General features: G+C 40.1%; 1 protein-coding gene across 1 annotated transcript in view; it reads right to left on the reverse strand.

The window, feature by feature from the left end:
- Positions 1-22,716, reverse strand: part of PRKN (parkin RBR E3 ubiquitin protein ligase) — a 1,223,721-nt gene that overhangs the window by 601,292 nt on the left and 599,713 nt on the right. The window contains exon 5 of the mRNA XM_074948732.1: positions 18,497-18,580. Coding sequence (XP_074804833.1) covers positions 18,497-18,580 — 84 coding nt within the window. The remainder of the gene's footprint in view (positions 1-18,496; positions 18,581-22,716) is intronic.

The following is a 22,716-nucleotide window of genomic DNA, read 5'->3' on the forward strand; positions in this document are numbered from 1 at the left end:
GTGTTCATATGGAGCTCTACTTCTCCCTTCTGCAAGTCCCCTCCCAGTGGAGCTATCCTGCAGGACCTAGGTTCCCCAGGGCTGGGTTCCTCCAGCCCCAGAATCAGATGAACACACACACACACACACACACACAGCAAGTCTGAGTAGACCGGGTCAATCAGCACGCTCAAGCTGACCCCCTCATATGTCCCTGGACTCAATGGACTGGGTCAAGCACCACTTTCAAGCTGCCACCCTTACATGACACAGGTTCAGCATGTCCCTATCCCCACTCTCACGTTACAATTATACTGGTAGTAACCCACTTGATGAGCAAACCCCACAGTATTTTGGGCGCTACAGGGATCTTTAGCTTAGGTAAAAGAAGCATTGCTGCAGAGTGAATGGGGAAGCTAAAAACACAAAAGAGTAAAGTTCAGAGAGAGAGAGAGAGAGAGAGAGAAGCAACCAGCTTAACCATAAAAGTTATTTATTGGATAATAGTGATAACTACACAAGGAGAGCCTAAACCAACATAAGTTACATTATTAAAGGTTAATACCTGAGGTAGAAAGGAAAACAGAGAGAGAGAGAGAAAAAAAAAAGAGCGGGAACCTCACCACTTCCATGAAGCTTGAACTGGTCGGGGTTCCCAGGTGATGGTGGTAGCTTCGGGTCCTGAGTGCTGGAAACAGGCAGAGCCCCCAGCACGATCAGTCAGGAGAAGATGGAGTGCCAGTGGAACTGATGCATAGTTTGGATCCAAGCATCAGACCACTTACTTGGGCATAGGTAGGGGTTTTTGTAGAGAAAATACAATGGTTCAAGGGAGAACACTAGATTTGTTTATGGGTTAAACTGATGACTCAAGGGTTTTCTTTAGGCTAGAAAATAGGAGCTGATCACTCTTGACTATGGATGATGTTCCTTTCAGGGAGCTCACAATGCAATTAGGTTGCTTCAGTATTTTGGATATCAATCAAGGATTCATTACTAGAATTGGTCTGATAACTGCTGAGCTGGGTGTGTGCAGGCATAGGTTCATTAACATCTGGAGCAGAGATCCCCCAGGATGCTGTGCTTCCCTGCATCTGGTCCCAGAGTTCAGTGCGGTTCTTGCATTGGAATTTCTGTTTTCCATTCTGTATGCTAATGGAGATGTCTCCCTGTCCCATCTTTCATGCAGATGAAGCTAGGGGAGTTGCCTCTGTTCTCCATTCTGTATGCTACTGGAGATGCCTTAATCTTGTCACTCTTGTCAGGAGGGGTCTAGGTGTCTCCCCCAGCGCCCTTCACGGCTCTCTGCAAGTCTTTTCTCTGATCGGTTTTGGCTCAAGCAGAGGCTGGTGGGGGGTAGGGGTGTCTTTCATGAGTCAGACAGGCTAGATACTGCGCCCTGGTTCCCCAAGAACACAGAGCTGACTGGTATCACCAGGATGGCTCCCCGTGGTTCTTTCCTGGGATGCTGGCTCCAAGGTATCTTCATATATTCCTGTTTAGTCCATATCCAGGTGGGGCTTTCACTGTATTGACTTACAAGCCTGCGTTGTGCAGGAGGTCAGACTAGATGTTCATAATGGTCCCTTCTGACCTAAATATCTATGAATCTATGAATTCTTAATATACAGCTGACAGAGAGATACACATCTTATCTCCTGTCTGAAAGAAACCTGTTTGTCAGCCCTGCCTCTGACAGAGTCTCTAAACATATTTTCAGTACATACAAGCACTTAAATATAATCTGTACATACATCTCACAATGATTATGAAGATCAGTATGATAAAAGCTTTTATTAGACACCTTACGTGACCCTTTTTGGATAAATACTAAGAAATTAGTGTGTGGGGTATAAGAAGTTGGCCAGGCCTGACAAGAGTTCCTGTTACAGAACAGGGAACCCTTTTCCAGTTGGCATTGAAAGGTTCTTAGAGCCACAATAGTCACTACAGAATAGCGGAATTTAACATTCGCCCCAGTTTTGTCTGGTTTAACCTGAATAATTTAAATTTATATTTTTCCAAAGCAACTGGATGTTTTTTTTTTCAAAACTTTTTTTTTTTTTGGGGGGGGGGCGTAAAAAACATGAAATGTTTTTGACAATATAGTGTTTTTACCAGGATTCCAGTCCTGAATTCCTTTGATGCCCCAAGATATTTAGAAGTGTTAAAGCAAGAATTAAGATGATGGGCCTAGAGAGAGTGGTGCTTTATTTTGACAGATAGAGCTCACCTGTTGCTACAGAATATTCTTCTTACATGGATGCCAGGGATGTTATTAATATTGTACAAGAAAGAGGTTAACAGTGCCTGAAGAATGAAAGTGATGGCCTCAAAGTGCTTCAGTAAGTATGAAAAAGGCCAACCTTATCTTTTATGAGATTTAAATCACTTTCCTTTTCAAGATCTGGTTTAAGAAGCTGCCATAATCTTACTTCACAGAGACTATGTTTTGTTATAAAAATTGTTATATCGTATTTTAATAAGTAATGCTCTTTCACCATGCTCACTCTGAAAATTGCATTTTTAAAATAAGTATATGATAAACTGGATTAATCCCTAATTTATAATGCAAACTCTGAAGGGCAGTAATGGAAAGGAAGGAATATGAAGAAAAAGGTTAAGAGTTTCCTTCTATTCTAAGCCTGAAGAAGAGTTATTATTTTCTATTATTTATATAGCACCCAAAAATGTACTAGATGCTTCCCAGAGCAAACAGAAAGGCATGACGTGCTCCCTGACTTGAAGAACTTACACGATAAATTTAGACATGAAACAATAACCACAAGCAACGTGCCAAGTAAGAGGTGAATTACAGTAATATGAAAACAGTCACTCAATTATGGAATGTGCATATTTTGATGGTGCCACTAAGTTCTTGGCAAGTTTACTATTAGAGAAGGATAACTCTACTCTGGCCTGATGTGGAGACAAATACTAGGGTTTGGAGCTCAAAAGAGCAAATCTGAGATGTGTAATGAAGGAAGGGTTTATTGAAATGGGAGTTTCTAAGGAATAGCTGTGGATCCTAGGACTTGGTGAATCATGTATTTGGATATCTGTGAGGACCATGTGACTGTGACCATTCAGTCTTTGATCAGACCAGGTGTTTGAAGCAGCAGTTGTTAATGACTCCCCATTAGTAAGGAGGCAGAGCTAACCAACAAGGTTAAGTATTTAAGTCAGTTGCCAAGGGAATAACCAAGGAGGCGAACAGGAAAATTTCTGAGGGGGTTTGTAGGATGGAGTGCAGGAACTTTTTTCTGCAGGTGCAAGGATGGCCAGGAATGGAATAGTTATTGTGAGCTGTTAAGGATGTGCCATATTCTGTCCCCTGAAGATAGAGACCTTGCACCACAAAGTGCACGTTGATGGCTTTACTGGAGGAGAAGATTGGAGATCCAGACTCTGCATAGCACAAGAGGCAGAATAGCTTTTGAACCACCAGGGACAGGTAGCACCATTCACGACTCAACTGGAGAATAAGTTCATCTCAAGAAAACAGAAGAGAGTGGAAAACAAAAGAGGATTGACAGTTTATGAACAAATGAGGAGGAGAAATCGCAACAGATATGGAGATATCTAACCACTTTCAGGTATTTAGTGCAGCAGCCACAGAGAAGGTACTGGAAGATTCAAGGTACTGGAGGACTCAACTAAAGAGAAAAGAACACGGATACCCACAGGACACACCTGAGGAGAGATGCTCAGCACAATCCTTGAGGACATTAATCATGCCCAAAAGAAAGCCACAGACCATCCAAAGACAGAAAATCTTCATCAGAGACTTGATATTAAGGAGAGTACATAAAATATTTTGCTGTGAGCAAAAGGACTATGGGCTATCTTCCTGGAATGAAAACAATACATGTCACAAAGGACCAGACAAGATTCTGAAGACTGCAGACAAGGATTTGTTTGTTATGATAGACATTGGCATGAATGACTCTGCCTCTGAAAGAAAAGGAGTACTTGTGGCACCTTAGAGACTAACAAATTTATTTGAGCATAAGCTTTCATGAGCTACAGCTCACTTCATCGGATGCATTCAGTGGAAAATACAGTGGGGAGATTTATATACATAGAGAACATGAAACAATGGGTGTTACCATACACACTGTAATGAGAGTGATCACTTAAAGTGAGCTATTACCAGCAGGAGAGCGGTGGGGAAAAAACCTTTTGTAGTGATAATCAAGGTGGGCCATTTCCAGCATTCCAATTAATTTGAAGTAATTCTACAATCAGCCTCGTTTTGTTGACTAAAGATGATTGCTGAGCTAAAAATTGATAGTTCCCTAAGTGCAAATGAACAATCTCATTTCATTTGTTAAAACAGAATTAGTCGGTGCTTTTAAAAGGCCAATTTTTGAAAGCTGAAAACAACAAGAGGTCATGGTGGATCACCAGCTGAGTATACTCGCCTAGTATAATGCTGTAGCTAAAAGAGTTAATGTGATCCTTGGATGCATAAGCAGGAGAATATCAAGTGGAAGTAGGAAAGTGGCATTACCTCTTTCTAGGCATTAGTGTGACCATTACTGGAAGAGTGTATCCACTTTGGGTGTCCCCACTGCAAAAAGGATGTTGAAAAATTCGGTACAGTTCAGAAAAGAGCTCAAGAATGAACCCAAGTCTGGAAAATATGCCTCACAGTTTGTTCAATCTATCTAGTTTACCCAACAGAAAGTTAAGAAGATCACAGTATACAAGTACCTACATGGGGAAAATATTTTTACCAGAAATCTATCTTTAATCTAGTAAAAAAAGGCATAATAAGACCAAAGGTTGGAAGCTGAAGCTAAAAAATTTCAAACTAGAAATAAAGGTTCAAATTCTTAGCTGTGTAGGTAGTTAACCAACAGAAGAATGGCTGATTCTTCATTGCTTTTAGTCTGTAACTCAAGACTGGACACCTTTCTAAAAGATGTCCAATACCTCAAACAAATTATGGGCTTGATGCAGAAATTTCTAGGTAACGTTCTATGGTTTGTGTTATACAAGAAGTCAAACTAGACAGTCATATTGGTCCCTTCTGGATTTAAAATCCATGAATGAAACCCCAAGTTTTATTTAGAAGAGAGGGCATTTGGGGCCTTTAAAAAAATCTGAAGTTATATACCTATCTCCATATTTACACATTTACTGTAAATAAGTATTCTAAAGATGCCAAGCATATACAATTCCCATTGACTTAAATTTGAGTTGTGAGCCAGGCATTTAAGTCCCTAACGACTGAATTAAGTGCTTATACTTATGCATCTAAGCTCAAAAATTGTGTCCTTAGTCTCTACAAATCTCAGAACATCTACTCCATCCATTCATAATGAGTAATCCTTACTATTTTCATCCAGCCTCTGCATATTGTTCTCAATTTAGGGATAATTTTCTAAAGCCAGGAATACATTTTTCTTAAGTCTTCATATATGACAGCTGTACCTTGAGATGCATAAAACGTGTATGAATAAAATAACGAAGAACAAACCTAAAATAGCAGGAGAAAGAAGAAGCATATAATATGAGGCTAACATGATCATAGTAACACCCAATGGAAAGGTGAGAAAAGGATGAGAAGGAAAAATGTTTACGATGAATCTCAAAACCTGTCAATACACACACACTTTGATATGTTTAGTTAGGTTCCTTTAAATTGGCATCTAATTTTTTAGTTTCATACTTGTACAGATACATGGTCAATATATGTATGCACACCTTGTTATAAAGAAAAAGTAGCCTATCACTCGATCATAAATATATTTGGGGGCAAAAATAAACTTTACATTATTGGAAAACAGGAACTTGCACTATACTTTGCACTGGGCATGGCAGTATGCTATGCAATACAGGTTGATTAGAACAGGAAATTGACATTTAATGATTCGTATTCTTCTGTGAAATGCAGGAGCCTCCCTAAAAGTCCTGTTACTTCTTTTGGAACTTTTTCCTTCAGTGCATAACATATAGTTTGGGGCTTGGAGCAGCTGCTACTCCACAGATCCTTAATCTAGAAAATGGAAATGCAATTTGGCTATACTAATAATGGACTGCTGATATCTTGAATTTGATATTCCTGAACAGAACTTTGGTCCACCAAGAGTACAGCAGTGAACCATACACCAAATTGTAAATTTATATTTCCATGATATTTATTCTCATTATTCTGTGCACACAATGGTGCAAACCATAACTGACCCTACAACCATGTCTGACCCTTCTATAATTGACTTTATCCCTGTCAGACATATAGGAATTCTTTCTGCATATCAGGTGATAATGTCTCAAGAGCAGATCTAGACAATAATCCAGCTCATATGATCTTAAGGGTCCAAACAAAATATGTTCTGTATTTTGCCTCCAGGACTAGGCAAATCTCTCTGGGCGTTTGATGCATCCTCTAATATTTGGTCTAGTGACCCTGTTCTATCTGAATTACTCCACTGCAGTTCTCAGCAAGGTCATAGTTCTTTCTCCTTAGTCACCTACTCAAAAAGCTAAACTGTCAGTGATTCTTGATGACCTTTTGACTAGCTTAAACTTCAATAAACGGAAGAAGGCTGCTTAATAACTGCCTGACTTAAATTGAGATGCAATGCAGTCCTTCCGTTCAGGATCAGGAGTTTACTCTGTTACATGATAGCATTTTTCATACAGTGTTCATCTTTACATTTTAGAGAATTACAATAAGAGATTTGTACAGTTCATATTTTACCTGAAAAAGATAGGAAATTTATGCATTGAATTATAAGAAGATATTTAGTGTAAGACAGAGGCAGTTTGCACCTTAAGATATAAAGTAATTCATTATAGGCGTATCAAAAATTACAGTCCCAATCACTCCCAGAAAAAGCAAACATTAATCCCAAAGCAGAATAGTAAGTAAATAGTATTTCACGTGAGGTAGAGTATCTACAATTTCTGTTCAAGTCCATGCAACAGCTGTACACTTTCAGCAGCAACCATCTGTTTTAATTACCATTACTGTGCAAAACCACAAGAGAGCTGCAGTAGCTCTGACTCAAATTTGGTTTGAAATTAGTTGATAAACAGCCCATTTTATGTTGTCCTTGAGCTACTAGGGTTGATCCATTTAAATGGGCTTTAGAAAAAGTGTGCTGATTTTTAACTGTGTGGTATGATACAATGTGAGGTTTCACTGAGTTGTTTAAACAGTTTGTCTCCATAAAATGAGTCAATGAAAACCCTCATTTTTGAAATGACATCTAGTCCAAGCTCAACTACAGGGAGTTTATTAACTACACCATCTTCATGACATAATGAGAATCTAAGATATTTTGGGTAACCTTGGAGCAATTAATCTTTGTACTTAATACCAAGAACATTTAGGGGCAAATTTAAAGACTTTTAAAAAAAAGATTAAAGAAATGTTTAAAGAGACCATTTTAAATAAACCCACTCTTGACTGCACTTGCCTCTTTAACTACTGCCCCATCTCCCTTCTACCTTTCATCTCTAAGCTCAGGGAACACACTGTTTGCAATCAGTGTCCGGAGTTCTTCTATAACAGTTCCATCCCAGACCCTCTCTAATCTGGCTTCCAACCCTTGCACACCACTGAAACTACTCTCGGGCAAAGTCCCCAACAGCCGCTTCTTAGCCAAATCTCAGAACCACTACTCCATCTTCATCCTCCTTGACCCATCAGCTGCCTTCAGCACAGTCAACCATGCTCTTCTTGAAATCTTGTCTTCCCTTAGCTTCAGTGATCCTGCCATCTCCTGGTTTTCCTCCTACTTCTCTATTCACTCCTTCAGCGTGTCCTTCAGAGGAGCCTCCTCTTCCCTCCCTTCCAGCTTTCTATGGGAGTTTCACAGGGCTCTGCCCTTGGTCCCCTTCTCTTCTCCCTCTAAACCTTATTTCTGGGTAATCGCATCCACAAACACAAAACCAACTACCATGTGGACGATTTACAGGCCTACCTCTCTACTCCAGACCTATTCTTTCTCTCCAAACAAAAATCTCTGTCTGTTTCTCTCTGACATCTTGTCATGGATGTCTAGCCATCAGCTCAAGCTCAAGATGATTGAAACAGAGCTCTTATTCTCCGCCCCCACCAAGAAACCCTCCTTACCATCTCCTTTCTCAGTCACTGTGGATCACTCTACCTGTCACTCAGGCCCATAACCTGAGTGACATCTTCAATTTGGACTTCTCTCTAATGTCTCACATCCAGTCCCTGTTTAATTCTTGCAGATTCTCCTTGAATAACATCTCTAAGATACGGCCTTTTCCTTGAATAATATCTCTAAGATACGGCCTTTTCTATCCATCCAGGCAGCTAAGACTCTCATCCAGGCTCTCATCATCGCATGTCTTGTTTATGGTCCCATCCTTTTCTCTAGCCTTGATAAATGCAATCTTGCCTTGCTCATATCCATTCAGAATGCTGCTACAAAGATCATTTTCATGGCCTGTAACTTTGACAATGTCACCTCTCTCTTTGTCCCTTTACTGATTCACTCTTCTCTATCATGTCAAACATAAGCTACTTGTCTTCACTTTCAATGCCCTTCAGGGCACACACTCACCTTAGCCATTCATTATTGATAAGTTCACTGCTGCTTCCAATCTAACCACGATGTCAGCCTCCATCACCCACTTATTAAATTTTCAAACAAGCACCTTCATGCTTTCTCTCATGCTGTCCCTCGTGCTTGGGAGAATCTCCCTGTAAACATTTGCAAAACTAACTCCTTCAAAACCCTCCATGAAACTGTAATTTGCTCTAATGCCTACAAAAAACTTGACAATGATTAGGTTGCTGGTGTCCTGAGACCACTGCCTGTCATGCTGAACAATGTTGTCTTACTATTTCCTTGTACTCCCCCATCTGTCTGTACCCATTTGGTGTCTCTTTTCCTATACTTAGATTGTAAGCTCTTTGGGGCAGGTACTGTCTTTTTGTTGTGTTTGTACAGTGCCTGGCATGATGTGGTCCTACAATAATACAAATAATAAATAATAAAAAGGAAAGAAAAATGTCTTTCTGCCCTTCTAAAGAGAACGAGTTTATCTATGAGTGAAAAGAAAAGGAGTACTTGTGGCACCTTAGAGACTAACCAATTTATTTGAGCATGAGCTTTCGTGAGCTACAGCTCATTTCATCGGATGCATACTGTGGAAATTGCAGAAGGCATTATTATATACACAGATACCATGAAACAATACCTCCTCCCACCCCACTCTCCTGCTGGTAATAGCTTATCTAAAGTGATCATCAAGTTGGGCCATTTCCAGCACAAATCCAGGTTTTCTCACCCTCCGCCCCCCCATAGACAAACTCACTCTCTTGCTGGTAATAGCCCATCCAAAGTGACCACTCTCTTCACAATGTGTATGATAATCAAGGTGGGCCATTTCCTGCAGAAATCCAGGTTCTCTCACCCCCTCACCCCCCTCCAAAAACCACACACACAAACTCACTCTCCTGCTGGTAAGAGCTTATCTAAAGTGACCACTCTCCTTACAACGTGCATGAAAATCAAGGTGGGCCATTTCCAGCACAAATCCAGGTTTTCTCACCCCACCCCCCTCCACACACAAACTCACTCTCCTGCTGGCAATAGCTCATCCAAACTGACCACTCTCCCCACAATGTGCATGACAATCAAGGTGGGCCACTTCCAGCATAAATCCAAGTTTAACCAGAAGGCCAGGGGGGGTGGGAGGGGGTGGTAGGAAAAAACAAGGGGAAATAGGCTACCTTGCATAATGACTTAGCCACTCCCAGTCTCTATTTAAGCCTAAATTAATAGTATCCAATTTGCAAATGAATTCCAATTCAGCAGTTTCTCGCTGGACTCTGGATTTGAAGTTTTTTTGTTATAAGATAGCGACCTTCATGTCTCTGATTGCGTGACCAGAGAGATTGAAGTGTTCTCCGACTGGTTTATGAATGTTATAATTCTTGACATCTGATTTGTGTCCATTTATTCTTTTACGTAGAGACTGTCCAGTATGACCAATGTACATGGCAGAGGGGCATTGCTGGCACATGATGGCATATATCACATTGGTGGATGTGCAGGTGAACGAGCCTCTGATAGTGTGGCTGATGTTATTAGGCCCTGTGATGGTGTCCCCTGAATAGATATGTGGGCACAGTTGGCAACGGGCTTTGTTGCAAGGATAGGTTCCTGGGTTAGTGGTTCTGTTGTGTGGTATGTGGTTGTTGGTGAGTATTCGCTTCAGGTTGGAGAGTGGGGTGGGAGGAGGTATTGTTTCATGGTGTCTGTATATATAATAATGTCTTCTGCAATTTCCACAGTATGCATCCAATGAAGTGAGCTGTAGCTCACGAAAGCGTATGCTCAAATAAATTGGTTAGTCTCTAAGGTGCCACAAGTACTCCTTTTCTTTTTGCGAATACAGACTAACACGGCTGTTACTCTGAAACCTGTCATCTATGAGTGAGTCTCTCTCTCCAAATGTGAATCACAGTTCCCTTGGCCTTTGGTTAGACTGATGCAAGCCTCTCACTAGGGTCCACTCATGAGGAAGCCTCGTAAAGTAACTGGCAAATAGAAGCCAGAATGGGAGAACTGAATGGGTCCTCCCCTTCTAAAGAACATGACAAATTTCTGCTGATTTTCCTACTCTGGTGAAAAAGAAAACAATTGGTCAGTAATGAGTTAAGGAATGTAATGTCACAAATCAGCTCTTCATCCCTTTAATGATTACAGGGCAGTTGAGAAAGACAGAGGCATACACTCCTGTATAAGGAAACAAGCATCTGGCTATGTGTCTATGGAATCAGCTTGCTCAACTTCTGACTATAAGAAGTGTCCTAAAAATTCAGTATGCAGGCATAGGACTGGAAGGACTTATGAGCCACAGAACACATTTCTTCTGCTCGGAAGCAGCACTTCATAAACCATTTGCACTAATTAACTTCAATGGTCAACTATCAAAGTTTTCACACATTTTATGGGACTTAGATGCTCAAGCAAGGGTTGCATTCTGCGTTGGACAAGGTCACCTCTGGCTGCCTAGATAAATGACAAAGGCTCAAAAGCAATTCAAGCTTTAACTCAATTACCCTCAAGGAAGAGAAAAGGAGTACTTGTGGCACCTTAGAGACTAACCAATTATTATAACCATTATGCAAGGCATTGCATTTAGCCGTATGGAGTGGAAATCTATCAACATTTTTTATTGGTTAGTCTCTAAGGTGCCACAAGTACTCCTTTTCTTTTTGCGAATACAGACTAACAAGGCTGTTACTCTGAAACCTCAAGGAAGAGTAAAGCCTAGTGTCCTGAAGACTAGAAGATAATTTCCATAGGTTTTTACTCAACCTATTCAAGAAAAAGAACAGAGAAAGGAAAAAACAAAACCAGAAGAACTCTTGATGGATGCAATCTTCTCTTTAAAAAAAATGTTCTTTGCTCCTGATTGAATATGTGATCAGATAGCTCATGAAAGATTGAGTTTCTTCCTTATTTAGGAAGGATTCCTGGTCAATGAAATAGTTCTAAAGATGTCAGGGTGTGTCACTTTCCACTCATTCATCTCAAAGCAAAATGTGTCTGTGAATCAGCAGCAGAAGGCAACAGCAGCACAAGAAGATGAACTACACTTATGCTCTCTCCTTGGAGTAATGTGGAGGTTTTTTACACAGGTTTGGTGTGTTGCACAGTAATAGCATTATCAGAGTCCAGCAGAACTACAGCAACCCAGGAGAAAAATCTTGGAGTTCAGTAGATGCATTGTTTGTAATGGGCCAAGTCTGCATCCGAACTTTCTTTTTTATGAACTTGTGTGCGCTCTCATCTTTCTCAGGATAGCACCCTACAACTTAAGACCCAATACAGAGATACTGTCAGGTCACATAGCTTAAAACTTTCCTGAACTAGAAGAAAGACTGAGAAGAATATTACAGCAGTGTAACAGTGTAATTTTGAGGAGGATAGAAGACAAACTTTGTATGATTGGCTCTTAGAACCTGCCAGTTTCATAGAAAGAGAGAGCAGTCAGTCATGAACAGGTATGTTAAAGGTGTATTATTTATCTTTTATGCATTCTAGTTGCCCTTAATTACTGTATATTATAGCAAAGCATTAGCAAATTCTCATTTGCTATTTCTTTTACACCAAAGACTCCTATCTTGGAATCAAAAGCACAATAAATACATGCAGTAGATCATATGAAAATAAGTTCATTTTAGTCTATACTGAGCAAGTGAGCCATGAAAATGAATCAAATAATTTTCATATTTTTGAGTACACTGGAACATATATCCTGCAGTACAATCCATTGTATCATTAAGGCACTCATGGAATCACTGCTGAAAGTTGAAATATTTTACTTAACTTTAAATTGAACTTCTCATTTCTATCCTTTTGAAGGTTGTCAATTACTGTATTTTCATATTTCTATCTAACAAAATTAAAGTTCCTAATTTCTGGCAACAGTCCTTAGAATTCTTCATTACTCATCCATCAGAAAGAGTGACAAATGGGCTGCAGAAGCTATTCCACTAAAAAGACAGAGGAATCTTGCTTTCCTCTTTCATTAAGTCCATCATCATGACAATCAGAAGCACATGGCTAGGAAAAGGAAGATCTGCATCAATGACAAGGCATTACAGAAATATTGTTTCTGCTATGAACACCACCATCCAACATAAAGTAGGAGTGGGCAAAAAGACTACCTCATGCACTACCCAACATGGAGTGAAAGACTGAAAAAAATAGCATTTCTATCACTGAATGGAAATGGATTCACTGGAAGCCAAAGGTAATCAAGCTTCTCTGAAAATCACTTAAGGTCCCTTAGTATGGATTTAAATGCTTAGCCGTTAGCATCCAAGTCTGAAAGATTTGGCTTTTAAAAAAAGCCATTTAATTGGAGAATATTGGAAACAGAGGTCATCAACTAGATTTCACTGGTTTATAACATTGCGGAATCAGTTAAATACTCATTCTGCCTTTTTCCACACTACTTTTTACCCATTTAATTGAAGCATCAATAGTTTTCCCTATACACAATGAGCACAAAATACAGATGTAGCTATGTAATATCACTGTCTAATTTTGGTAGACAGAGGAAGTGCTCCTGGCTGCCTTTGTGTGGGCAAACATTCAAATTCTTCCTCCACAAAATTGAAAAGTTTTGTCTCAGATTATAAATATTTAAATAAAAATAGATTTAAAAATATTTTAATGTTAAATAACCAGACAAATAGGCTTCAAGGTTACTGGCCCCAGCTAGAAGGTATCTAGAAGACAATGGTGCAGGAACAGCTCTATGAAATCACTGTAGCTATGGCTGCATAGGCCATTGGTGAAGTTGGTCAAATCCTACAACTTTCTTCCACAGAGTAAAATGAATGGCTCATCCATCCAATATCATAATTTAAAATCCTAGAATGCTGTGGTGATGTGTGAATCTACAGTCCAGATCTTCTTAATTAAGATGCTATGTTAAAAAAGTACACCTTCATGCAGCTCTTGCAATTCTCCCACAAGAAACAGGAATCACAATTGTCTTCATGTACTTTAGTGTGAAAAGTCTTGCTTCAATTAAAAAAGCGAACACCACAAGGATTGGACACAGTTTTAAAATACTCAGTATGTTCATGTCCTGATTTGTCAGTGGTAACCCCTAGAACATAAACTAATCTAAATATTATTTACTTTAAAAACTTTTGTGGGAAACTGGATACCTCAGGGGATCCATAATGAGATATAGAATATCATCTTCTGCTGACACAAATCCAAGCCAAGTGGTAGCAATAGCTATTTGGTGTACTAAATTCAGTTCCCGGTGGACGGGTGTAACTGAATTGGGTACATGCATTTGTTGGAAGTCTCAGCAGACAGAACGAGTTTGGGCATGTGGATCCCATACCAGATGCACTCACCTCACCTACCAGATACGACACAATCTCTGATTGCCATGTCCCACAAGAAGCCAAAAGTAGACAGAGACTGAAGTCTCCAACTGCCATTCCCTGTTCTCTATCTGGAAAATGGAGCTTCAGTTTCAGCTCCTGGCTTGCTGATCCATGTAGGGAGTCACTAAAAGTACAGAGCCCTGTGAACAGGAAAGGAATTCTTCCATTGTCTAAGCAAGAATACAGGCAGGTAGGTAGCACATAGAGATGTCTATGTGGAAGTAGATCTAACTGATAACAGATAAGGAGGGATCACAACATGTTACTTCGCACAGGCCTTTGAACAACATGGGTGCAGCAGTTCAAAACACTTTGTGAACTATCAATGACATCAGAGCTGGTACTAAAGCAGTAGTTTTATCTTGGTAATACAACTATCTCCTATGCCATGAAGGCAAATTTCTACATGATAGTTGAGGCTAAGATTTTGTCACAGATAGGCCTGAATAAAGAATGGGAGTGGCTGGGTCACTACAAAAAATAATTTTCCCTCTGTTGATACTATGCCTTCTTGACCACTGTTGGGAATGGGCCACATCCACCATGATTGAATTGGCCTCATTAGCACTGACCCCCCCCTCCACCCCTCCACACACACCTTGATAAGGCATCTCCCATCTTTTCATGTGCTGTATATTTATACCTGCCTCCTTTTTTTTCACTCCATGCATCTGATGAAGTGGGTTACAGCCCACGAAAGCTTTTGCCCAAATAAATTTGTTTAGACTCTAAAGTGCCACAAGGACTCCTCATTGTTTTTGCTGATACAGACTAACACGGCTACCACTCAGAAACCTAGGCCTTCTAGGTGTAACTACAATACAAATAAAAGTCTGAAAGACAGACAGACATACAATGAATAATGCCAGCTACAAAAACATAGAATCATAGACTTCAAGGTCAGAAGGGACCATTCTGATCGTCTAGTCTGACCTCCTGCATAATACAGGCCACAGAATCTCACCCACCCACTCCTGTAACAAACCCCTGACCTATGTATGAGCTACTGAAGTCCTCAAATCATGGTTTAAAGACTTCAAGGTGCAGAGAATCCTCCAGCAAGTGCTCCCCGCTACAGAGGAAGGCGAAAAACCCCCAGGGCCTCTGCCAATCTGTCCTGGAGGAAAATTCCTTCCTGACCCCATATATGGTGATCAGCTAAACCCTGAGCATGTGGGCAAAACTCACCAGCCCGACACTCAGGAAAGAATTCTTTGTAGTAACTCAGATCCCACCCTATCTAGCATCCCATCACAGGCCATTGGGCATATTTACCGCTAATATTCAAAGATCAATTAATTGACAAAATTAGGCTATCCCATCATACCATCCCCTCCATAAACTTATCAAACTTAGTCTTGAAGTCAGATATGTCTTTTGCTTCCCCTGCTCCACTTGGAAGGCTATTCCAGAACTTCACTCCTCTGACGGTTAGAAACCTTTGTCTAATTTCAAGTCTAAACCTCCTGATGGCCAGTTTATATCAATTTGTTCTCGTGTCCACATTGCTACTAAGCTTAAATAATTCCTCTCCCTCCCTGGTATTTATCCCTCTGATATATTTATAGAGAGCAATCATATCTCCCCTCAGCCTTCTTTTGGTTAGGCTAAACAAGCCAAGCTCTTTGAGTCTCCTTTCAGCTCAGGCCTGTCCAAAACTTAGTTTGTGATTTCTGAAGAGGTTCATAAACCACTAGGTGCACCTGGACTGGGTCACAGGTGTGTACCAAAACACAAAGCCCAAGAAATTCCATCTCATTTATGTTTCATTAAGAAAGTTTCACACAGCTTTGTTAACTATACTGGCAAATCCAGCTACATAAAATCAGTCAGACCAGAATACACAGGGTACCTGAAAAGAATCCTTAGCTAAGTACCTTAGCTAACAATGCACTGAATGCATCCATCCTAAAGAAAAAGACAAAGAAGCAGAATGAGCGAACAACATTAAAAGAGAGATAAGAACCCTGAAGCAGCATATACAAACTATAATTAAACTACCACAGAACCTCAGGTTGGTGGGAGGGAGGTGGTACAGATCTATGCCAAAAATGAAATTAGTTTATTATAGTTTGTCAAAAAATAGGTAAATCTTTAGTAAATCCTCTTCCCAACTAACAAGGAAACTATAGCCATTAATGACACAAATATTATAAGGTATAATATTTTCTCATGTTAGGCAAAAAACCCATAAGAACTACGGACTTCATAAATGCAACATGTATATGTATTTGAAAAGAGAGTGTGGGGCAGGTTTTAATTAAATTGAATTATTTACAGAATAAAGCTCTTTTCCAGAGGACTTAATGCTGGTGAATGGTTATTTTTAGGAATGGCAACAAAACAAGAATTTTGCTTTACGAAAAGTGTCAAGTTTTGATATTTGTTTTCATTCTGATGCAGAGAGAAAATAAGACCCTCTGAAATGTACCATGTAAACAAACAAACAAACAAAACAAACAAAACAAACAACCCCCCCCACCCCCACCCAGAGGAACAACACCCCAGAATAGCTAACAGCCCAGTGGTTAGGGCACTCACCTGATATATGGGACACTCAGGTTCTACCTGGTTTGGGGCAGGGACCTGCGTTTTCCACATTCCAGCTGAGTACCACCAGGTTATAGAGTCAGTTTCTCTAACTGGTACAGGGAATATTTAACTATTTATACAAAGTAGAACAGCACCAAAAAGGAAGACTGGGGGAGAGAGAAAGAGCCCTGGGTAGGGATGACTGGCACCATTTGACTTCTGTCTCATGCACCTAATGGGGTTCGAGAAAGATGATAATGTTATCTTCTTGAAATATAGAGATTAAAACAAGAGCACTACAATACTGATCGTCTAAAACTGAAAAATATATCATGCCCTGAAGGTTGATGGGTTGGACTCTGCTGGGTTGACAATTAAAGTGATTTTCAAGGTGTGACGCCAGGGGCGCACTCACCTCTCGTGAGTGTCTCCTGTCGGCTGGGTGTGCCAGTTTGTGTCCATTTGTTCTTGTGTCCACATTGGCACTTAACTTAAATAACTCCTCTCCCTCCCTCGTATTTATCCCTCTGATATATTTATAGAGAGCAATCATATCTCCCCTTTTGGTTAGGCTAAACAAGCCAAGGTCTTTGAGTCTACTCTCATATGGTAGGTTTTCCATTCCTCAGATCATCCTAGTAGCCCTTCTCTGCACCTGTTCCAGTTTGAATTCATCTTTAAGTATTCCAATTAAGGTCTCACCAGTGCCTCGTCTAATGGTACTAACACTTCCTTGTCTCTACTGGAAATCCTCGCCTGATATATCTTAGGGCTGCATTAGCCTTTTTCACAGTCGCATCACATTGATGGCTCATAGTCATCCTGTGATCAACCAATACACCAGGTCTTTCTCCTCCACTGTGACTTCCAACTGATAAATCCCCAGTTTACAGCAAAAATTCTTGTTGCTAATCCTTAATGCATGACCTTGCACTTTTCAATATTAAATATCATCCCATTTTTATTCTTCCAGTTTACCAGGTCATCCAGATCTTCTTGTATGATATTCCAGTCCTCCTTGATATTGGCAATACCTCCCAACTTTGTGTCATCTGCAAATTTTATTAGCACACTCACATTTTTTGTGCCACAGTCAGTAATAAAAATGTTAAATAAGGTTGGTCCCAAGACAAATCCCTGAGGAACTCCACTAGTAACCTCCCTCCAGCCTGACATCACCTTTCAGTATGACCTGTTGTAGTCTTCCCTTTAACCAGTTCCTTATCCACCTTTCAGTTCTCATCTTAATCCCCATCTTCTCCAATGTAACTAACAATTTCTAATGTGGAACTGTATCAAATGCCTTACTGACATCCAGAAAGTTTAGATCTACTGCATTTCCTTTGTCTAAAAAATCAGTTATCTTCTCAAAGAAAGATGTTAGTAACTTTGTTACCACCTTTTGAGTACAACAATTGAAACAATGTAACCTATCATTTAGGCTACTTACTTTTGCAGTTCACCAAGCTTGGAACAGATCATTTAACTTTAGGAAACATCCTAATAGTCCTTTCTTATCTTAATTACCTGTTAATCACCTTGATTATAAACAAAATTCTGACTCCCTGCCTCAGGGGCACAAGCTGGAAGTAGTCCCCTATCTCCTCTGCAGAACATTGCACATGCCTGCCTCAGGCTTGCAGTTGGGGGGGGAGGGGGAAGCAACACCCTCCATGTCCCCCCAAACTATGTCTATTGTTTAGGGGCACAATGCCCCCTTTTGCCCCCCCCAATCCACCTATGCTCTTAACAGCTCCTTTAGATTTAAATCAATGCAGTCAGACAGAATATCAGCAAGCAGGTAAACTGAGGTACATATATTCATAAAAAATACAAATCTCCCTCATTTTCCACAGGGCAATAATATTATTTTCTGAGCAGTGACTGACAGATATCCCACTTTTGTTATATTACTGGTGTAAGTCACTAATTCTGTTTAAAATATAGAATCTATGGCAATTTACTATTTATGTCTAATCAAGTACTTCTAATATGGTTACAAATCTTTATTTCTGCAATGGTCTCATTACACTGAGTCTTGGAGAAACATGACATTTGACAATATCTTACCGCTATATCTCCACGGCAGTTCCGGGATTGGCAAGTGCCAGCTATTCTGTTTGGAATCAGCACATCCTCCCAGCAAGATGGACCCTTTAAAATAAAATCCAAACAACTTTTTAAATCTAATGGTTAAGAAAACATATACACGTTTCTCTTTACTGGAACTTTGCTAGACGGGAACTTTATTACTCTTCTGCTAACAAAATACAGTCAAAGGTTCTAAAAGTGGCAAAAAGACATTTGTCATTAAAGCTTAATCATTAATAGAAAATGCAGCTCCTTCTGTTCTGTGCCTAGTGTTCCTAAGAACACTCAAACTCTCAACTCTGTATTCCCAAAGCTTAAAGTTAGCCAGGGATACTTTCTTCATCATGATTAAAAATGCTACAGAAGACCCATGTTCTGTCTGAATAATGTTTATCTGAGCCTATAGTTGATCGACTGAAAATGGAAAAATTACAACAATGTTGTTCAGAGGGGGATATATGGAATAAGGTCAGGAAAATGTTAAGTGACTTTCTTGTGGTAGCCGTGTTAGTCTGTATCGGCAAAACACTTTCTTTGTTGGGCCTGTCCTGAAGTAGGTGACTTCTGGGTATTCTTCTGGCTCTGTCAATCTGTTTCTTCACTTCAGCAGGTGGGTATTGTAATTTTAAGAACTCTTGATAGAGATCTTGTAGGGTGTTTGTCTCTGTCTCAGGGATTGGAGCAAGTGCGGTTGTATCTTAGAGCTTGGCTGTAGACAATGGATCGTGTGATGTCTCCTGGATGAAAGCTGGAGGCATGTAGGTAAGTACAGCGGTCAGTAGGTTTCCGGTATAGGGTGGCGTTTATGTGACCATCGCTTATTAGCACTGTAGTGTCCAGGAAGCGGATCTCTTGTGTGGACTGATCCAGGCTGAGTTGATGGTGGGATGGAAATTGTTGAAATAATGGTGGAATTCCTCAAGGGCTTCTTTTCCATGGGTCCAGATGTTGAAGATGTCATCAAGGTAGCGTATATAGAGTAGGGGCATTAGGGGACGAGAGCTGAAGAAGCGTTGTTCTAAGTCAGCCATAAAAATGTTGGCATACTGTGGGGCCATGCGGGTAGCCATAGCAGTGCCACTGATTTGAAGGTATACATTGTCCCCAAATGTGAAATAGTTATGGGTGAGGACAAAGTCACAAAGTTCAGCCACCAGGTTTGCCGTGGCATTATCAGGGATACTGTTCCTGATGGCTTGTAGTCCATCTTTGTGTGGAATGTTGGTGTAGAGGGCTTCTACATCCATAGTGTCCAGGATGGTGTTTTCTGGAAGATCACCAATGGATTGCAGTTTCCTCAGGAACTCAGTGGTGTCTCGAAGATAGCTGGGAGTGCTGGTAGCGTAGGGCCTGAGGAGAGAGTCTACACAGCCAGACAATCCTGCTGTCAGGGTGCTAATGCCTGAGATGATGGAGCATCCAGGATTTCCAGGTTTATGGATCTTGGGTAGCAGAGAGAATACTCCTGGTCGGAGTTCTAGGGGAGTGTCTGTGCAGATTTGTTCCTGTGGTTTTTCAGGGAGTTTCTTGCGCAAACGGTGTAGTTTCTTTTCTTTCAGTGGTATGAGAGGGTAATGGCCTGTAGAATGTGGTGTTGGAGAGCTGCCTAGCAGCCTCTCGTTCATATTCTGACCTATTCATGATGACAACAGCACCTTTGTCAGCCGTTTTGATTATGATGTCAGAGTTGTTCCTGAGGCTGTGAATGGCATTGTGTTCTGCACGGCTGAGGTTATGGGGCAAGTGATGCTGCTTTTCCACAATTTCAACCCGTGCACATCGGCGGAAGCACTCTATGTAGAAGTCCAGTCTGTTGTTTCAACCTTCAGGATGAGTCATTACACAAAGTAAAAACTATTTCCCCACGCTAATTTTTCCCCTACTGTTACTCATGCCTTCTTGTCAACTGTTTGAAATGGGCCATTCTGATTATCACTACAAAAGTTTTTTTTTCTCCTGCTGATAATAGCCCACCTTAATTGATTAGTCTCGTTACAGTTGCTATGGCAACACCCATTTTTTCATCTTCTCTGTGTATATATATCTTCCTACTGTATTTTCCCCTGCATGCATCTGATGAAATGGGTTTTAGCCCATGAAAGCTTATGCCCAAATAACTTTGTTAATCTCTAAGGTGCCACAAGTACTCCTCATTTTTTTTCTTGTATTTGTTTTCTTAACCATTTAAGTGGCTTCTGTTTTACTGAGATTAAAGTCAAATGCACAAGGGAGGACTTGGGCCTACCTATCACATGGACTTTAATAACTTTAATTTAAACCAACAAGAGAATTGCTTCAGACTTTCTTCGATCATCTTCATTATCACCACCTCTAAGTATAATACACATTATTAATTAAAAAGTATACAAGGGAGTAAGACCATATCGATGGTGTTTGAATTATTATGATATCTCACCTAATTATTCTGTTAAAGAAAAAAGCCATTTCTAAAGTAAACAGATAGAAAATCCTGAATGGTCATTGCTACAACATGTTGAATGGAAACAATGATATTTATGGTTGTGATAAAAGACAGACAAGAAGAAAGAACTTCCAAGTTAAAGACTACAGTCATCGTTATTATTGCAAAGTATTATATCTGTAAACTACGCAAGTATCGCCTGGTACCCAAAACACTCAAAATTACAATAGGGCTTCCAATTTTATGTTAATCTCAAAACTACTATTAACAAATGAATGATAGAATGGTGTGATAGAAACAAGAAACACACACACCCCACCGATAAGAACAAAGAATAAAGGCTTTAACCATTAAAACATTATTAACCAAATTTAGATACTGCATAGGACAGTCACTGCTGGAGGAATTAAGTAGTAAACTATACGGAAACCCTACCATGTGAAAGGTTTATACAAAAGCAAAAACTGGATCTCTCAGCATTTGGGAAATTAATGACCATGTAAATTGTGGCCAGATTGCAAAAAAACAAATCCCCAAACTTACCCTGAACTCAAAATGAACCATATCCTTTCCACCCGCTCTAACTCTTAGGGAAAGAACAGCCCTTTGGCAAGCTCTAGTGATTACATTATTTGCAGTTACTATTGAGTATGAATAAAGGTTGTTCCAGTGAAAGCCCCATGGTGAACGCAAGGTTGCTTCCACGAGAAGGTAATGCAGTCTCACCTCTCTAGCTCTCTTAGTCCAGAGCTTCAAGTCTCTACAGATTTGGCACCTGTCCCAGATGTGACCCTCATCTAGGCACTTTCAACAGGTGGAATGAGGGTCACTTACCAGGACAGACTTCTTGCAGCCGGTGCAAGGCTTAAGGGAAAACATTTTGCAAAGCAAGCCAACATGCTCCGTCTACCAATCTCAGGCAGCAAGAAGGACCTGATGGGGCAGCTCCAAACTTTATACTACCACACAGCAGCATGAGGCAGGAGAAAGTTCATGCACCAAACGGGGAAAATCTCCAACTCCGGACTCATGCACTGGGCATGCACACACCTGAAGTGGAAAGGACACGTGCAACATAGCTCAAGGAACAACAGTGACACCCACTGACTTCACTAGTGTAAGATTGGACCCAAGACACCTAATTCTTCTCTCACCTACACCATTGTAAACTGGTGTAACTCTCTCAAAGTCAATGGAGCTATACCAGCATACGTGATAGAAGAATCAGGCACAAGGTCTCTACACAAGGAAGTTTATAATCTATCCTGGAAGGACATTACCAGCCATAGCACTTATTATCAAAGCTTCATAAGCAGCAAACACTACAGATTTTTTTTTTTTTTTTTTTGCCGGTGTAACTTCACTGAAATCAATGGATGCACACCAGCATAAAATTTGCCCAAACTTCTGGAAATAAGAGTTTCCAGGATTGGTCTCCAAGTCAAAGAAATATAAAATAAAGGACAGTAGTTCCAATGCAAGGAACAAGAGATATAATATACAAGGTATGAGATTAATCCAGGAAGGTTTGGAAAAATAAGTGGCTATTAAGGAGGGATTTGAAGGAAAGGACAGTTATGTTGACTGTGCCAAAGTATTTTATAAATATTACTTAATTACAACTTTCCTTTTCATTTTCTGGAGGAACAAAACTACCCAGAACAAAAAAAAAAGATATATATTTTGCCCCTTTTGATAGCTTATTGCCTGATGTAACTTGCACTTCAAGTCAATAGTACTGTTTCAATTTACCCTGATAGGTATTAGATTGCTAGAC

Source organism: Natator depressus, chromosome 3, assembly GCF_965152275.1.
Source record: "Natator depressus isolate rNatDep1 chromosome 3, rNatDep2.hap1, whole genome shotgun sequence".
NCBI classification, from domain to species: Eukaryota; Metazoa; Chordata; order Testudines; family Cheloniidae; genus Natator; species Natator depressus.